The 18,751-nt window shown below is 45.8% G+C and overlaps 2 protein-coding genes and 1 pseudogene across 2 annotated transcripts; 1 reads left to right on the forward strand and 2 right to left on the reverse strand.

Annotated features, from left to right (window-relative positions):
- Positions 1 to 307: 307 nt before the first annotated feature.
- Positions 308 to 6,673, reverse strand: LOC118428617. Its single transcript, XM_035838722.1, has 6 exons — positions 6,540 to 6,673; positions 5,065 to 5,552; positions 4,134 to 4,565; positions 3,492 to 3,612; positions 2,532 to 2,645; positions 308 to 642 (listed from the first exon to the last, which is right to left on the reverse strand). The coding sequence occupies exons 2-6, from the start codon at positions 5,419 to 5,421 to the stop codon at positions 362 to 364; spliced, it is 1,305 nt and encodes a 434-aa protein (XP_035694615.1). The 5' UTR covers positions 5,422 to 5,552; positions 6,540 to 6,673; the 3' UTR covers positions 308 to 361.
- LOC118429091 (thioredoxin, mitochondrial-like) lies at positions 6,631 to 18,568 on the forward strand. The gene is made up of 4 exons (XM_035839466.1): positions 6,631 to 6,746; positions 15,587 to 15,824; positions 16,713 to 16,836; positions 17,388 to 18,568. Exons 2-4 carry the CDS (start codon positions 15,604 to 15,606, stop codon positions 17,499 to 17,501), a joined length of 459 nt encoding a protein of 152 aa, XP_035695359.1. The 5' UTR covers positions 6,631 to 6,746; positions 15,587 to 15,603; the 3' UTR covers positions 17,502 to 18,568.
- On the reverse strand, positions 9,354 to 12,579 carry LOC118428618 (annotated as a pseudogene).
- Positions 18,569 to 18,751: the final 183 nt, after the last annotated feature.

An 18,751-nucleotide genomic window follows, 5' to 3' on the forward strand; every position in this document is an offset into this window, starting at 1 on the left:
TGAATCACCTTCTGAAACTGTGAGTAACGCTAGTTTACCTTTATTCAAAGGGTAACCTATATCCGTTGTTACAGTACCTAAAAACAGGATATTTAGGGATATCATGTTGATGGACGGTGGTTTTAAATTGCATTTGTTTCAATATAATGCAGTTTGAGACCACCGTCCACCGACTTGATATCCCGAAATACGCTGGTGCTAAATACAACGAATAAAGGTTACCCTGCGAATAAAGGTGAACTAGCATTACCAACTTACATTTGGTAAGTACATAAGGTACTTAGACCCATTCTCATGTTGATCCTCCAGGTATTTTTTTCTTCAATCCGATAACCAACAAATGAAATTGGCGAAGCCTTATTTATAGATTTAACGGTTGATCATAAAAGTCCCAGAAGTTCTCCTCCTCTACAGGAGGGGGAGGTGGAGGCTCCTCGGGTGGTGGTGGTGGTGGATCCTCTTTTTTGCCGTTGTCTTGAGCTTTGGGCTTGGGCTTGGATTTTGGCTTGGGCGGGGGTTTGGGTTTAGGTTTTTCCCTCGGCAGGATTTCGCGGTTGGCCTGGTACTTGGGCTGCTCGGCTATGTACTTGTCCCACACCTTCTTCATGGTCTGGTGGTACACGTTGGACTCTGTCCACCGTCCTGGGGCAAACATATATTAAATAGCCGTTTTATGTCTTAGCTTTAAAGTTTAAACAACAGGACTTTCTGCATTATTCTTAGGCCACAAAATCTTGATTTCACAGATGGCAATAATTTCATACTAAGTGTCAGTTTATACCTGTCTCGGTCTATTTTCAATAGATGGGTAACTACATGTATGTAAGAGGCTACTGCAAGTCAATACTTTGCTCTCACTTTTTGTAAAATTGAACGCAGAACATGGAAAAAAGTTCCTGTAATTATCGTGGCAATTATCATTGTCTTGAAAACGGTACATTTGTTGTTGAATATCCAGATGGAAAAGAGCTAAATTTGTGGCTTCCACTTTATCAAGTTTTGGTTCTTTCTCCATCTGTGAAATCAATACTGTGTGGCCTAACAGAAAATGGAACATCAACCTAAAAAAAAAATGCATACTGGCTCTCAAAGCATTTCACTACACAGTCATAAAACTACTATACAACCACCTACAGGCAAAAAGTACCACAATGTACAGTACTTATACAACTAAAATTACTTTGGGACAGTCTTTCACAGTCATTACTTCAGTCAATCATCAGCACCTTTAAGTGTTACTGTCCCTCCCATGTCATCTCTACTGTTTCTTGGCCGTCTTTTCCTGAATCCATTTGTCAAAAGCCTTCATTACGTTCTCCCTGTACACATTGTCCTGGCACCACTTGCCTGTTTGGGAGAAAAAGATGCTGGGTCAGAATCAGTGACGGTGGTTAGTAGTGGTTAGGGCACTGGTACAGAAAATTCAGGTCCAGGTACGGTCCAGTGTCAGAGGATCAGGTCCAGGTCTGGACCTGATTGTCTGTGAAACTTGTGAATGGGCACTACTCAAAAGAATAGTCCATTTTGAGTACACCACTAAAAAAATCGAAATTTAGACAAATTTTTCTTCATGGAGACCAAATTTTGTGAATTTCTGACACGTTTTGCATTGAAACATGTTTTCTCAGGTGGGTATGACAGACAAATACAGAGTGTATTCCACATCACCTTCAGAATCTGTCCCAGCCCTCCTGTGGGTCAGGCTGTTACCTTGGGTGACATGGAGTGCACCATGTTGTGTTCTATATGTATGTGTGTACTCTCCAAGCAGAGGTTAGGCTCCATCCGGCTGTTTTTTTAGCAATTTTTTAGTCGTTTTTATCAGGCTTTCTATTTTGTCATTTTTCTTGAAGTACGCCAGCCAAACAAAAAGGTTTTGACACAGCAAGATAAAATTAAAAAATAGAAAGCCCGATAAAAATGAAGAAAAAAAACGTTAAAAAAACAGCTGGAGCCTAACCTCTGCTTGGAGAGTATGTGTGTGTGGAATAGGGTTAGTCTGGACACTTCTGCTGCAAAAGGTTAAATGCTTGGTTAGTTTGTGCAGATAACACTGGCCACTTATGACATAATTTAATAATGATAGTCCCAAAAATAATTTCATCAGGTTGGTAGAATATAGGATATGAGAATTCTTGTACCCAACCAAAATTAAACTTACTTGCTTACGTTTTGGTGTCTATCATATCAACACCTTCCTCAGAGCTTCTGACTGGAGTTCTGCTTCTCGTCGCTATATGTAGCCGATGTAGGTGGCACTTTTGCGACGAGAAGATCTACATATAGCGACGAGAAGCAGAACTCCAGCCAGAAGCTCTGAGGAAGGTGTCTGATAGACACCGAAACGTAAGCAAGTATATATTAAAGTCTAATTTTGGTTGTGTACAAGAATTCTCATATCCTTAATAATGATAGTATGTCATAATGTGACATATACATTGTAAGCCTTAGAACACTGTAAACTACGTGTATGTGTGAATGTAGCTACTTTATTCTTTTAAAAGGTGTAAGCATGGTCGGAGATATCTCACCTAAGTAGTCCGTTTTGCGCCCGAACTTCAGGTAGTCTTCGTCTCGCTGTACGTTCTTGTGGACGTCCACAGTGAAGTGAGAGGCAACCTCACTCTTGGTGTGGTAGGGTGCCCCTGGGGGGGGGGGGGGGGGGGTAGGGGGTCGGGCAGAAAACAGTCTTGAGTACACAGGGCTACCTAAAACTCTTACAAAGTAGCAACCTTTCCTCTCATTTTCTTTACTTCCAAGCAGATGTTGGGTAGCCTGCGTACCATTTGGGTAGTAGTTCACTCCTATGTTTGCTTCAGCTTGAGACCTGTATATTCAAATTTCTAGAGCACTTGTTTGATGACAACAGGCTTTCCTGCCAGCGCACAAAGGGCGTTTTGGGTGTTGGAACGCTTCGAACAAGATCTTGAACCCATTCCTTAATTCGCTGATGTGTAGGGACCAATCAGTGCCTTCGTCCAAAATTTGGACGATTCAAGACGTTAACTTGGTCAAGGTTCCCAGACGGAACAGCAGAGAAGTGACTGTATATAGTGTATAAAAAACGCTGGACCAGGGCTCTAGCCAGCGTCCATTTTTCCGTCAATTGACGGAAATTTGCTGCGTGTGACGGCATTTTTTTAAACCAGTCCGTCAACCTTGACGGACAAAAATCCTTGATGGAAGCTACAGGCGGCTTGGGGACGCCGTCCACGGCCATAAAAGCCACACACTGTTTGTTTTGCTATTGTTATTATTGTTGACGAAGTGTGTCGGCGCCCTTCAGCATACGATAATCTCATTAAAAACCCGTTTTTCGAGGTCTCAGTTCAGTTTTTCTAACTCCTGGAATAGTGTTTTCGCGACAATGGGAATTGGCTGACGGAAAAAAATTCGAGCTGGCTAGAGCCCTGCGCTGGACCAAACTACTTTCCAGATGGTACCCAGGCTAGATGTTTGGGGTGAATGTGGAAATGTGACACTAGCCTTACCTGGCAGGACATCCAGTCTGATGACATTGCTGAGGTCCGTGTACACGGGGTCTGTGATGTCATCTTTAAGGGGTGGGAGGGCGGTGTGTCTGGGGGTTTTCTTTCTTCTTTCTCTCAGCACCTGTAATCATCAATCAATAAATCAATCAATTAATCAATGGTTATTTAGATCTCTGACCCTTAAGAGGGTGATTGAGGAAGATGTTGGCCTCCAAGATGGAGAACTCCTGTCTGTCATGCAAGACAGAATCGTCTGGAGGGATTTCATAGTGTCACCGGATGGATAACTGAACTGAACTGACTTAGATCACATTATTGGTAGTGGTAAATTGCATGATGAAAGTCTGGAACATCATTACAAAGAATAAGCTGTATATGTCTGTTTTCTTTAGCCAGAGTCTGACACTATCACAGTGACTTGAACTACTTTACAAGCAAGCGTCATTCTTTCTTCAGTGGATATGAATGTTTTCAGAAGGATACTAAATCAATAGTTGTTAGAGTACTAGTAAGTTTTCGACAAAAGAAAGGCAAGACAATTGCAGTTGCACAAAATCTAACTAAAGGATACGCTACATGTACTTTAGAGGCATGAAAAGATTGGATAAAAATCAACAGATGCATAAAAAAAGTTGTCCATACCTTTGATTTCAATTCTTCATCTTGCATAGCTTCCTTTGTGATCTTAGTGCCGTACGTGTGCCGTATGTTCGCGGGGACGTGGTGGGATTCTACAACCCTCGGTTGCTTAGTCTTTTCCAGCATGTGCCTGTCCGAAGTCCTGAGTTGTGAAGCTTTAAGCTGTAAAGGCATGTCGTACCCTCGATCTGCCTGCCTACTTGTGGTAAAGTTGCCTGTGTGGAAGACATCGCCAATCACTTTATAGGGCGCCGCTTTCGCACGTTTGGGTCCCTGTCTATGCCAGTCGTACTGTCCAGTGTTTCCTATGCCCACGTTGTTGACGGCTTCGCTGTGTTCCAAGTCCCGGTAGGAGGGTTTGATGTCGGCGTAGTACCGGCCGGTGGATGTGGTGGAGGCTTGTTCTTCTTTCTCACGCTCTTCGCGCACAGCCGCCTTTACAAAAACAAAGATAAACGTATTTTTAACATTTAGTTTGTCATATATCATTAGTGAGAAGACATGTTTCCATTTAAAGCACAAATGTTTTACAGATCTAACAAGATCTTTTAAGCCGGATCTACAGTTGAAAATTCTGTCAACACAAATAGAAAGATACACAATTTGGAGGTGCGTGTGTTTACTTTTAAAAAGTAGTCACTGATTGATGAAAATTCTATTAACTCTACATACGTGACTGATGAATCTCTTCAACAACACGGACACGTTTTTTTCACGGAGATATTCTACTTTAATAAGTAATTTTTTGCGAATTTCCGTTTTTGCGATTTCAAAATTTTTTTTTATCCCTTTCCTTCACTGCCATCGTATTCCAACTGTAATCTTTCTATGTATCTTGATTGGTTGTGTATCAATCGCAAACATGTCAAAACAAGCAAACAGAACGGCGTAAGGGAAGCATATTAAAGAAGAGCAGAAAAAAAACGCTGCAAACCTTGGTCAAGTTTCTTCTGATGTTCTGTAGCTCCAAGACTTGTTCAGGGCGGAAGTACAGCGCCTGTTCTCTCAGCCCTCGGATATCTCCCGCTAGTTGTCTCACGTTGTCCTGTTTCAAACTCAGCGTGGCCAAGTTCTTCTCGTCGCTCACGGTCGTCGCGAAGGGGACAGTCACCTGCATGCGTTCTTTCCACTTCGTGTTCGGTCGCAGGAGATCGTCCCCGATCTTATCCAGTTCGGGCGTCGGCGCTTTCTTCAAGTTCGTGTCGTAATCTAACGTCGTGCCGAAAAGACTTCGGTCGGGAAGTGCCTGGGTGCGCTTGGCTTTGAAGTGGGACATGGTCGGAACCGCCATTTCAGCTTCTAGTTGATGTAAACTATATCACGTTACCTATAATTAAGTTTTAGGGAACAGTCCGACGTTTCTTCCAGCAGTTTTGTCGCCATATGGAACAGCTCTTCATGGTGACGCGTTCGTCATGGATTCTGCAAGCAAAACAAACGAATAACTGTAACAAGAGTCAACAGTGGACTTTGTCACCAACCAACAAGCCACGAACACCTGTTAAAGTAGCAAGCAATACAAACAGGTCGTTGTTTTTAGCCCAGTGGGCAAGTAATACACCACCAGCCACTAACTAAGTGTTGTGTTACTGTTGTTGTTGTTAGTTATCACAGCAAAGTGGTACGTGACGGCTCTCATGTTATTGTACTCAAGAAAAGTGTCCAAAATCCTATTCAAAACTCGGGCATACAAGACTGCATCCCTCTACGTACTACTTGGAAAATATTTCAGCCAACTGATTGAAGAATATTACAGAAGAAAAGATCGCTCTTTCCAACAAGTTTTGATCGGTTTTAACTGTTGACAACCATTCCATTTGCCGCTTGTCATTCGACCGTTTACGAGCAACTACTAGTTAGTACTTGCAAACTTTATGGCATATTCGGACTAAGAAATCATAGACTAGGGTTGTCAATCGCCAGCACATTGTTTGCTCTATCGGGTAATCAAACGGAACTATGAACTGCGCGGCCACAGTGTGCCTGTTGTTAAGCAGCCACCTCTGTTGACTTCTTTTGTTTGGAACTGGGGCGCGAAGTTATTAGATCGGTTCAAAGGCCTTCAAAGTTTGAGGGACTTGCAAGAGTTCTCAAGTTACGTCAAAAGATATTTCATCATGTCCAAATAATCCTTCTATGTCAACTGTTCAATAGAATTGACAAACATTTTTTTTCTAATATTGCTTTTGGTAGAAACGTAGAATATCTTCTAGCAGCACCTTATGAGCGATTTTGCGTCGTCTGCTATTCGGGTCTGACTTATATGCAACAGGTGGTACCTGAGGCGGCGAAATCTGGCTTCAACTCCGGTAAAATAAAAACCTGCACAACATGCACAACTGCAGGAGCGGAAAAGCCGATAGAATATCTTCGAAAGCGCAAAAAGTTGACAGAAATCACCGAAAATACCTGTGGTGTTGTCTGAATGAGGTCCGCTCGCGAGCGCGTTGTTTTGGTCGTCTGGCGGCGTTCCTGTCGCTAGGGGGTTTCTAGGCGTGACATCACAAACCGTGTGCACGGATTTCCCGCCATGCACCGGGAGGGATCCCCACGCTTTCAGTGACGTATACACATACAGCTGGTCCGGAGAGAAAGCGTGAAGGTGACAACATTTCTGTAAGTGTCATAACTTGCGTTTTCTGTCTGGTTTTCAGGATGCCACCGACGAAAAAATTAAGTTGGGTAATGCCAGAAAAAATCAGGCTCAGTGTCAAATATGCAGTTCTCAGAATTTGTCCCAGATGTGCAGTTCACGACCTATACGAGCGAAGGACTAAAGTTTGCAGTGACGCAATACCATGTTGTTTGCTGTCCGGGGCAAAATTTGTGACCTAAATACCAAGAGTTATGAGACCAAGAGTATTGACAGGACGCAGCAGACGCTATAGCATATGTAGCTATACTTAGGTTCTGCTGGGGTCATATTAATAATTATTTTGAACTGTGCTATGTCACGTGTGTAATAAATATGCTATGAATTTATAAGCATATCTTCAAGAAGATATTTGGCAAAAAATCGTAAATAATGTGATCTGCACTGACAATTACACGTCACAGTAGTGGTGTACCAAACAGTGCATTGGGACATATGAGACTTCTGGATGCACAATTTGTTTCTCAAGTAGTAGACAAACTCCAGCTGGTGTGACCATATCTATTCAGTGTTGTCTTCATGCCTGTAGCAAATGTTCTCCTATTCTGATGGTCCCAACCTGCAGTCATGGCATTGAGCGACAAGACGTCTCCAAGCCTCTGTCTCGGCCGCATGTCTTCAAACCCCACCCCACAGATCACTGTTTAAAGCCAGTTCCTGTCAGCATCAGATTATAACTATTGAAAAATTGGCTAACTCCTATAATCTAAGACCAGAACATGTACTCATACATGAACATGTACATGTACAGAAATGTGATTTTTCTCCTAATCCGAAGGTCCCCAACCTGCAGCCATGGCGCTGAGACCGTTGACAAGACTTCTCCAGTCCATGGCATCACACCCCACCCCACAGGTCACTGTTGGCCAGTCCCTCTCAGTGTCAGACTAGTGGAAAATGAGCTAGTTCCAATAATCTTAGACTTAAACATTTTTATCCTATGCTATAGGTCCCAAACCTGCAGCCATGGCACTCAGACCGTTAACAAGACTCCTCCAAGCCTCTGTCTCAGCTGCACGGCTTCACACCCCACCCCACAAATCTCCATTTGCAAGTCCCTGTCATCACCAGAGTATACTAGTGGAAAATCAGTAACATTAAAACATTTTTTCCAAATCCAAATGTGAGAGTGCCAAGACTTAGCTTGGACCCTGCTATGATGTCCGAAGTGATTGAGGCAAGGCGAAGTTCAAGTTCTCTCGAGATCGACTTTATTCACAACTCAACTGGTGATGGCCGTCGCTGGTAACAATCAGAAGTACTCTTCACTCTCAGTTGGCAAAGTCCAGATCCTACTTTCTGTCACTGAAGTCCAAACTTTCCAGATCTTTCCACAACTTCTTTCAGCACGTGGCAAAACTGCCACGGCCCGAGGCCGCTACCTTTCTCGGCACGAAACGACTGCTACGGCACGAAACTGCCACGGCACGAAACTGCCACGGCACGAAACTGCTGCCACGGCACGAAACTGCTGCCACGGCACGAACTGCACTCTCTGAATCGAGTGTCTCCTTTTTATCTTTTAAATTTTGGGTTGGGCCAAGACCAAATACGGCTAATCTTATGCGAATCTTTAGAATCTGATTGGCCCAGGAAACATGTAAATGAGGACTAATAACTTCTCAGAAGTCCGGAACTCAAGTGACATTGAGTGGCAAAGCGTAAGAAAACCAGTAAATTTCATATTAAAAAGCTCCTCGGAGGCTTCACCTGAGGGTCAGACCGGCGGGGTCGTGAACTTATGCCTCGGTCAGCCCTCGGGCTACTCACCCCCTTGGAACTGCTTTGGGCACAACCGGCCAAAACTTTATAATGCAAGTTCGAATGCAGCTGTCAAACTTTCTGGACTGTACCAACTCTGAGAGAGGGAAGGAGCAACAGGTATTCTGACACTCTAGAACACTGTACATCACAAAGAAATCTTATTAACATTCGAATCCGACTTCTGTCAGTCGCCATTGCTATCCTAAACTATGAGTACAACTTCTCACAACAATTCTGTCATGTTTCAAACGGGAAACGTCCCGTAGTTTCGCTAACATTGGAGTTTTCTATGTCGGTTACATCATCGATCGGTAACTAGGGATCCGGCGTGGTTACTAAGCTATACATCAACTCATCTTCCAGCCGGTCCGGGACTCTGTACATTCCATTCACAGTGACCGAGATATCGGACGTGGGATCCCAGGCGAAGGTGTCAATCAAACGGCTCCGGTCGAGTTACAATGTTGGGCCATCTTAAGTCAAAGTCGAGACTAGCGCTACTACTAGTATTAGTCAACAACGTCGGTCACATAGTCAACATTCAATAGTTATCCTAACACTTTTGGTAACAAGTTCTGCGTGCGTTTGTCTTATTTACAAAGTTTCTTACTCCCGATCCTATTAACCTGGTACTTGACCTCTGCCGACTAGCTTAATTGCAGTGGTTACCTGATCTCCCACTGTGGGCCTTTCCCGGCCAGCTGACGGTGGGGTATCAGAGAACAGAGAGGACCCGGCCGTCGCTAGGCACATTAACTAATTGCTGTCACTCTAGCCTAGGATACCAAACATCTTAGTCTAAACGGGATGGCCCCGTTTACACCCCCCAACTTAAATCCTGCGCCGTCCCTGGCGCAGTGGACAGTACCTTTGGGGACTGAATGGGTACCGATTACCAAGGTACACCAGACAGAAGGTACAAGGAGAACAAACAATAACGGATAATAACAGCAGCCACTGTTCACGAAATCTCCGACTGGCAAATTGCGGAGGGCTACAGCACTACGGAAACACGGACTACACTATTACTCCCGCAATTTCTTGTCGACACTCTTTGCCCTGTGGCGACTTAAACTACCGCCACGTGAAAATTCAAAGTTGACATCAAACTCAACTACTTTTCCGCTGGGGCTAGGGTTCAGTGACCCCGAGATGGCTACTTTCGACGATTCGAATGGGAGCTGATACTTCGCGGCTATTAAAGTCCTCAACTTATCGTTATCACTTTCGCCTCTCAACTATCTACCAGGGGCGGAAGAACATCAAGTGCTGCAATTCCTAAGGGGTAACTAACTGGAGGACACCTAACGGTTACGGACGCCGACATAGGGACCAATGGAGAACCTTACTACAGCAGCTATCCCTCCCGGTGAGCGGCTAGACCACGTACAGCGGTCGGGAGACAACCATTCCCCGCCCTATCGTTGCTAGCACTCCCAACGGCTACGGATGCGGCCATAGGTAGCAATCGAGAGTTCTGAATACAGTAACTACTCATTTACTTCATTACAATAATTTTGCGTAAGGGAGCCCCGAGTACAAAGTACATTCTTCATCAGAAACTGGGACTGCATCAAACCGCAAGTGTAACCGTTTCTATCCAAGGTGGTACCGACTCGATATAATAACAACGCACCGCACACACAACAACGGGTGCTGTGTACAACCACCTCGGTGGCCTTCTCCCAGGGTTCCTGAGAGCTTGGCGGGGGTTCTCCGGCCACAACTTTATCATCTAACCTCCTTGGGGCCACCCGTCCTGTCCCGATTACCCGACCACTAATTACCTCATCAGGACTACCGCACGCTTCGCTTGTTACCATCACATCACAAATCTAGTCATTACTACTTCGTCTCGGTCATTGACCGCTTGTCAAAACACATTATATCACTTACACATTTCCTATCCTTACCCTACTCTTACCTTAACCTTACCCTATCCTATCTTAACCTTACCCTATTGGCTACGTCGCGGAATGTCCTTTGTTTCACAGTTCGTTTTCGGAGGCTGGCTCTCGTCGTCTCCAGGCCTCGCGCACCTCTGCCCAGGAATAGCGTTCATTACGTCAGGACAGCGCTCTGCTTTGTAATCCATGGGTTCAGCTACGTAATCCATGGGTTCTGCGTCCTCACTAGTTCTCCGAGAACAAGATCATACCCCGTTTCGACTGTTCTGGCGGGGTTGGTCTCTATACGATGTCCATCCAGGGGGAATTCCACCGACGTGAAGCTGACGATCCGCGACGAACGTTAGTGGCAGCTCCGGAGACAGACTGGTACCATGGAAGACTGGGAAGGGTGTCGGTGGTAGAACGGCTACGCGATACCGGAAAGTTCGGTGGCGTAAGGAGTCTCGCCTAAGGACTGGAGCGGGGAGAAGTAGAAATGATGATGTATCAATGTTCCACGAAACCCCATCGCTTACGACAGCTGCAGGCTGTTGACGTCCCCGGACTGCATCACATGATTGACGTCATCGTCTTTCCATGGTCGCGACTGCGTCCAAACGAGACTAGTCATTGTCCGAGAAATCAGCATTCCTCTTAGTCTCCGCCACGTCGACGCCAGCACACGTTTCCGGCCTAAGTTTCTCGGTTGTCGGAGATTTTCTCCGCGTCGGTACTTGCTCCGCCCACACGGCCGGTGGTCAGAAAGATGTAGTCCTCCAGGAAGTCCCGCGCAAGCTTCTGGGTCTCCTCCGGGAAGGTCGCGCTAAACACCAGGGTCTATCTGTCACCCTTGCGTGGCATGTCCCAGGAAGCTGTCTCCACCAGCCTGCGGATCTCTGACTCAAGCCCATGTCCAACATACTGTCAGCCTCGTCCAGGATCAGGTTCTTCAGCTTCTTTATGCTGATCACTCCCTTGTCGATGAAGTCCAGCAGCCTGCCTGGTGTTGGACTTGGAGAATTCAACGGGATGGTCTGCTTCTGGACCTTGTAGTGGGTAGAAGGAACTTCCAGTGCCCAGCCTTGTGCCGTAGGAGAACTTAGTCTTGGCCACGCTGGCTCGGAACGTCTCGTATAGCTGAGCTGAATCGAAGGAGCCGGTATGTCCGGTTGGCCAGGCCGTTGGGTGGTAGTCCTGCAGTACTGAAACAGACACACGCATACACAAGCCCTAACCCGGTCTTCTACCTTATTCACCTAACACACCTTACACTAAATTTTCACCTTAACTTATCCTTATCATTATCACTAGTACTGTCAAATCAATCCTTTCCGCCAGGTGGATGGGCGGAGAAGCACTCATACGACCCTGTGTCGAGAGTTACAATTTAAGAGAATTCTGGTATCTCCAAACACAATATGAAACCATCACACTGGATTCATGTCTGTTGACATCTTCTGTCCAACATATGTCGGAGAACCGTTTCGCGGTACTTTCTGTACCGAGCTAATTCTAATCCTTAACCTATCCTTAGCCTATTTCATCCAGCGGGGCACCTTGTTCAGCCTCAGGGTCCGTGGACATATCACGTTACCAACTCTACTCTACTTCATCAACCGTCTCAGGTTATCACAACAATTTATCCTAACATTTCCAACGCGCCCCTTTTGCTGGGTCCACGCGTTCATCTACCAATCAACTCCGATGTGACAGTAATCCTCGCTTGATCGCCCTTGTCACCACGACGCGTTTCGCCTGAATCCCGCCCGTTTGGGTTTTGGGTTACACAACTGAGCACTGCGAGTGAAGTAGCAGATCAAGCGTCGCGAAAGGAAAACTGTCACAAAGTGTACCTTTCCATCTCATCATCCTTCCCTTCATCCCTAATTTCCATAAAACAACATCAAAACTGAATTTCCGGACGCGTCCTGCGTCTACTCAAAACTTCTCAGGGGACAGACTCCTCGAACCCCCGCTTGGCCGACGCTGCCACCACGATGTAGTCAGCCTGCAACCCGCCCGTTTGGGTGATGGGTTGCACAACTTCGTAACGGCGAGTGGTGACCGGTTTGGTGTACCCACCCATGAGCAGCAGCGGCGAGCCAAACGTCATGAAGGGGCGCCTGTCAGCCTTGGCTTCCATGCCACAACATCACTCTAATCTACACACTATCACGACTGCCTTCAGCCCGTCCCAGCGTGCCCTACCAGCCGAACAACTGCCCCTCCCCTGACAACCTGGGAACCAACCTGCCAGTTTGCACGAGTCCGATTTGGATGCCTACACGCAATACTAGCCGGGCTGACCCACCAAGAAGCCCGGGGTGTGCACCGGGACAGCCGTCCCGAGGTACACCTGAGGTATCTAACTACTACATCATCAACATATCTCTCTCTGACATAATTTGGCGGAAGCGGACTTGCGAACTTGACGCAATCACACAACCGACTACGACTGCCGGCTCTCCGGAGCCAAAAACTCAACTTAATACTATCATATTCCCAAATCATCACTTTTCACATTTCAACAGTTTGCATATCCATGCCAAAATCAAAAAGGGTTTCCATTACTCGTTAATCCTTAACCGTGCCGTGGGTCAATCTATCCATCCTAAAAAAAAACAGAGACAATTATCAACACGGGTCACTAGGGCACCACTCCGACGACCTTCCGTATTTGGAAGACATCTAGTGCCCGAGCGTCCGCGTTGACGTCTCGACAACAAGTGGCGTGTGCGCCTTTTCCATACCGGTTCGGGGATCTATCTCTGTCTGGTGGGTATCCCGGACCCCCTACTCTAGGACTTGGACTCGGCACGTCCCTCCGGCTACACGGACTGGACGTAGCCTGCCCCGGGGCCCCTGTCGAAGTTCCCGTTCCCACAAGTACCATCAAAACAAACGACAATCTAACAAGGGCACTGATTTCTCTCTCCATTTTCTCGCTCGTTTCTGCTGTCAATCTATCAAAACACTATTAACTAAGACCGGGTAAAAGCCGTGCAACGTGGGTCTGTCCATAACAACAGTACTACCCACCTCCAGTCCACTTCGGTCTTGACCATTGGGCTTCGCTGCGCCTGCTCCCTCCAGCACGCCTTGTGGTTCCGTTGTCCTTTCTATTGTCCGCCTTGAACTTGCGATCCAATGGATTTCCCGGTTTCTCTGCGACTTCTTCGTCCTTGCTCGCAGCGCCAGATGTGAGAGTGCCAAGACTTAGCTTGGACCCTGCTATGATGTCCGAAGTGATTGAGGCAAGGCGAAGTTCAAGTTCTCTCGAGATCGACTTTATTCACAACTCAACTGGTGATGGCCGTCGCTGGTAACAATCAGAAGTACTCTTCACTCTCAGTTGGCAAAGTCCAGATCCTACTTTCTGTCACTGAAGTCCAAACTTTCCAGATCTTTCCACAACTTCTTTCAGCACGTGGCAAAACTGCCACGGCCCGAGGCCGCTACCTTTCTCGGCACGAAACGACTGCTACGGCACGAAACTGCCACGGCACGAAACTGCCACGGCACGAAACTGCTGCCACGGCACGAAACTGCTGCCACGGCACGAACTGCACTCTCTGAATCGAGTGTCTCCTTTTTATCTTTTAAATTTTGGGTTGGGCCAAGACCAAATACGGCTAATCTTATGCGAATCTTTAGAATCTGATTGGCCCAGGAAACATGTAAATGAGGACTAATAACTTCTCAGAAGTCCGGAACTCAAGTGACATTGAGTGGCAAAGCGTAAGAAAACCAGTAAATTTCATATTAAAAAGCTCCTCGGAGGCTTCACCTGAGGGTCAGACCGGCGGGGTCGTGAACTTATGCCTCGGTCAGCCCTCGGGCTACTCACCCCCTTGGAACTGCTTTGGGCACAACCGGCCAAAACTTTATAATGCAAGTTCGAATGCAGCTGTCAAACTTTCTGGACTGTACCAACTCTGAGAGAGGGAAGGAGCAACAGGTATTCTGACACTCTAGAACACTGTACATCACAAAGAAATCTTATTAACATTCGAATCCGACTTCTGTCAGTCGCCATTGCTATCCTAAACTATGAGTACAACTTCTCACAACAATTCTGTCATGTTTCAAACGGGAAACGTCCCGTAGTTTCGCTAACATTGGAGTTTTCTATGTCGGTTACATCATCGATCGGTAACTAGGGATCCGGCGTGGTTACTAAGCTATACATCAACTCATCTTCCAGCCGGTCCGGGACTCTGTACATTCCATTCACAGTGACCGAGATATCGGACGTGGGATCCCAGGCGAAGGTGTCAATCAAACGGCTCCGGTCGAGTTACAATGTTGGGCCATCTTAAGTCAAAGTCGAGACTAGCGCTACTACTAGTATTAGTCAACAACGTCGGTCACATAGTCAACATTCAATAGTTATCCTAACACTTTTGGTAACAAGTTCTGCGTGCGTTTGTCTTATTTACAAAGTTTCTTACTCCCGATCCTATTAACCTGGTACTTGACCTCTGCCGACTAGCTTAATTGCAGTGGTTACCTGATCTCCCACTGTGGGCCTTTCCCGGCCAGCTGACGGTGGGGTATCAGAGAACAGAGAGGACCCGGCCGTCGCTAGGCACATTAACTAATTGCTGTCACTCTAGCCTAGGATACCAAACATCTTAGTCTAAACGGGATGGCCCCGTTTACACAAAGGTCCCCAACCTGCAGCCATGGCACTGCGACCGTTGACAAGACTCCTCCAAGCCTCTGTCACGGCCGCACGGCTTCACACTCCACCCCACAGACTCTCGTTGGCCAGTCCCTCTCAGTGCCAGACTAGTGGTGGATACACTGAGACCGTTAACTTTAGACTCCTCCATACCTCTGCCTCTGCCACACCTCTTCACAAATCTTCGTTAGCCAATGTCAGCCATCACCACGCGCTAGTGGAAATTAGCTAATTCCAATAATCTAAGACTGAAACCTGATTTTTCTCCAAATCTGAAGGTCCCCAACCTGCAGCCATGGCACTAAGACCGTTGACAAAACTTTTGTTTCTGTCGCAAGGCTTCACACCCCACCCCACAGACCTCCATAATAGTGAGTCCCTTGTCAGCATCAGAATACACTGGTGGAAAATTGGCTAGTTATAGTAACCAAAGACTACAACATGTCATTTTTCTCCTATTCCAAAGGTCCCCAACCTGCAGCCATGGCACTAAGACCATTGACAAGACTTCTCCAAGCCTCTGCCTCTGTTGCACGGCTTCATAGACCACCGTTAGCGAGTCCCCATCTCCTCAGCGCGAGACAAGCCGCTCCGTTCTCCACCAGCCGAGTCCTGAGGTTTTCCTTCAACGTGCAGGACGAGGAGGACTTTAAGGACAGAGTCTTGAACAACACGAAACCTGTCATAGTGGACTTCCACGCAACGTGAGTTCATATTGTCCTGCATAGCAGCCTCTCTGGTAGCCTGACTAAAATCGCGCCCCTAGCGGCCGGCCCTACGATTGCCCCCTCCCTAGGGGGGAGGGGGTCATTAAGCCCAGCCGGCGAGAGCTTGTGTAAACACAGGCTACCTCTCTGGGCCTTTTTTTGGCTCATAATACACATTTTTGTTGGCCATTTCTTTTTGTACGGGACAGTAATCAGCGACAACTGGCACAACAAGTACAAAAAGAAATGGCCAACAAAAGTGTATTATGAATATGAGCACAAAAATAGGCCCCAGAGAGCCTGCTATGGAGGCCAAGTTCTTATTCTCTATTCAGCATAAGTGATATACATGTGTCAGTTTCATGGAACTTTTGTGCTTTGGCTTGAGTTTGTGCTTGTGAAATTTATTGGAATTTCTGAGGGAACTACACCTTGAAAATCATACTTCCAGTTCTTGAATCCTGCCGCCAGGTATTCAAATTAAATTCCTATGATGTCAGCACAGTGAACAAATTGGAACCTGGTATCCTTGCTTACAGGAAATGTTCTTTAGGAAAATTAGATAGGATATTTAAAAGGAAAAGCTTACAAATATTTTTTAATGGCATATGTGACTTTTTATATGAATTGGTGCCCTAGTATTGTTTTCATTGTAATTACAGTGGAGCTACCAGTTGTGTAGTTCAGAACAATTCAGGATGCTTCCAACTGGACATCCTGCAAGCCCGTGCATTTTGAATAAAACTTGTCAAAGTTGAGAGAGGCAAACATGCATAATCAATGTGATAACATATAATTGTCAGATATCGTAATGTTTTCTTTGTTTGTTTCTAAAACCATCACTTATTTGAAAAAGATCACCCCATCACACCCCCCTTCTTACAGATGGTGCGGCCCCTGCAAGGTTCTGGCGCCTCGTCTGGACAAGGTCATCTCAGCGAAGAACGGAGATGTGGAACTGGCCAAGGTCGACATTGACAACCTGCAGGAGATCGCCATGCAGTATGATGTAAGATATCCTAAAGCAAATTTATGTTTACCTTCATATTATTTTGCTCTGTTTCTTCTTCTTCGCCATACAAATAAGGTCAACGACCTAGGCCAGACAGCTGTCACCAGGGTTACAGTTAAGTAGCAGACATCCTGTGGTGCAGTAAGATATCCTCAAGCAAAGCATGAAAGTTCATCTGTGTTGGTAGAATCCATCATGGAAAAATGCTAACACTTTACTTCCAACACTGAATTAAACTATAGGGGACTTCTAAATTTTCGGTCAATCACTGTCGACCTTGTTCACAGAATGTCACCCTTCTATCCCCAGCAGTGACGTCAGGAACACACCACTTTTTGCAAGAGGGGGTCATAAGTATCAGAAATCAGTTTCACTGCTTTAGATACAAAATGTACATAGAAGGGTCATTCTGTGAATGAGGTTGACAGTGATTGGCAGAAAATTTAGAAGGGGTAAGTCCCTATGGTTTCCCCACACATACCTGTTTGTTTTGTGTTCATAATACCACTTCTAGGCAATGAACTAAACTGTGTCTCCTCCCCTGCCAGGTGCGTGCGGTGCCGACGGTTGTTGGGCTGAAAGACGGGAAGGTTGTTGACACGTTTATGGGCGTGGTGGATGAGGACATTCTTGAGGTGTTTGTGGAGAAGCTGTCGACGTGAAACCACTCGACAGCGGGGAACATCAAGAGCAAACATTTACATTTTAGAACCAAAATATGATAGTCATTATTTTTGCTGATGGAACCAAGATTATTGTCACACAAATGGAGAAGTAACATTAATGCCCTTGTTAGAAAAACAAGAAGATCAAATGGCCAAAAGGTCTGCAAACTCGAAAGGACATTTTTGACTGTAATTTACACCCAGAGTCTACTCTCCAAGCAGAGGTTCAGCTCCAGCTATTTTTTAAATGTGTTTTAGGTGGTTTGCTTTTGTTTAGCATTCTATTTTGCCAGCCACGCTGGCGGATATGAAGAAAACAGTACAAAACAGACAAAAACGGCTAAAACATGTCAGAAACAGCCACAGCCGAACATCTGCTTGGAGAGTACCCAGTGTCCTCTGGATCTTGTCACATGATCTTAGAGATTGGCTGGTGACCCAGGTCCATCCAATATGATGAGATGGATGGGCTTAGCTACATCTCTAGCAAAGCCCATCTCTGCAGTGATTTAACTTATCACCTTGGAGCTGCAAGTCCAAAGGCAGTGCTCACGGTAGTTGCCTTCACCACCTCTCTTTTATCTCAAGTAAGACAGGCTGAGTTGTATTGAGTGGCTACTACTGCTCTGGTGTAGGTACGTACATGTATCACAGGTTGCAAAGTGCAGTCACACTTTTTCAAAGTGCGGTGAAACAACTGCTCAAGGACCCTCAAGGGACTGAGGAACATGGTTGGTAACTGAGGAGTGATTGTTGCTTTAGAAAATAAGGTCGTAAGTAACTCTTAACTATTTGAAATTGGACAGTACAGTTCCATATGGCTTATGACTGGAGGGACTTGGCTATGCCTGGTATTTGGCTGGCCAAGTTTTACTGTAGATGGTGAAGTGACATGTGATTTCCTTTAAGAACTTAAAAAGATCGTCATATTCTTGTAAGAGCAGTGTTAAGTTTACTGGGACAGTCCATAAGTTCACTTTGAGGATTGAGTGACTGACTGTTACAATGTACATAATAAATCCCCTGGGTGGACCACATGAAATGAGAATTGTTGTGGATTTTAACCATGATGTCTTTTCTGCCTTTTCTTGTAACGTTACTTGTTTTATGCTATCAAAATTGCAATATATGTAGAGCACCAGGCAACATTGCCGATACTGTAAATGCAGAAATGTTCGCGGTGGACTAATGTTCGCGATTAAAACCACCGCGAACATTTTTCTATAATGGTATTAGACTGCAGTGAG

The sequence above is a fragment of the Branchiostoma floridae genome, chromosome 13 (genome assembly GCF_000003815.2).
Source record: "Branchiostoma floridae strain S238N-H82 chromosome 13, Bfl_VNyyK, whole genome shotgun sequence".
In the NCBI taxonomy this organism is placed as follows: Eukaryota; Metazoa; Chordata; class Leptocardii; order Amphioxiformes; family Branchiostomatidae; genus Branchiostoma; species Branchiostoma floridae.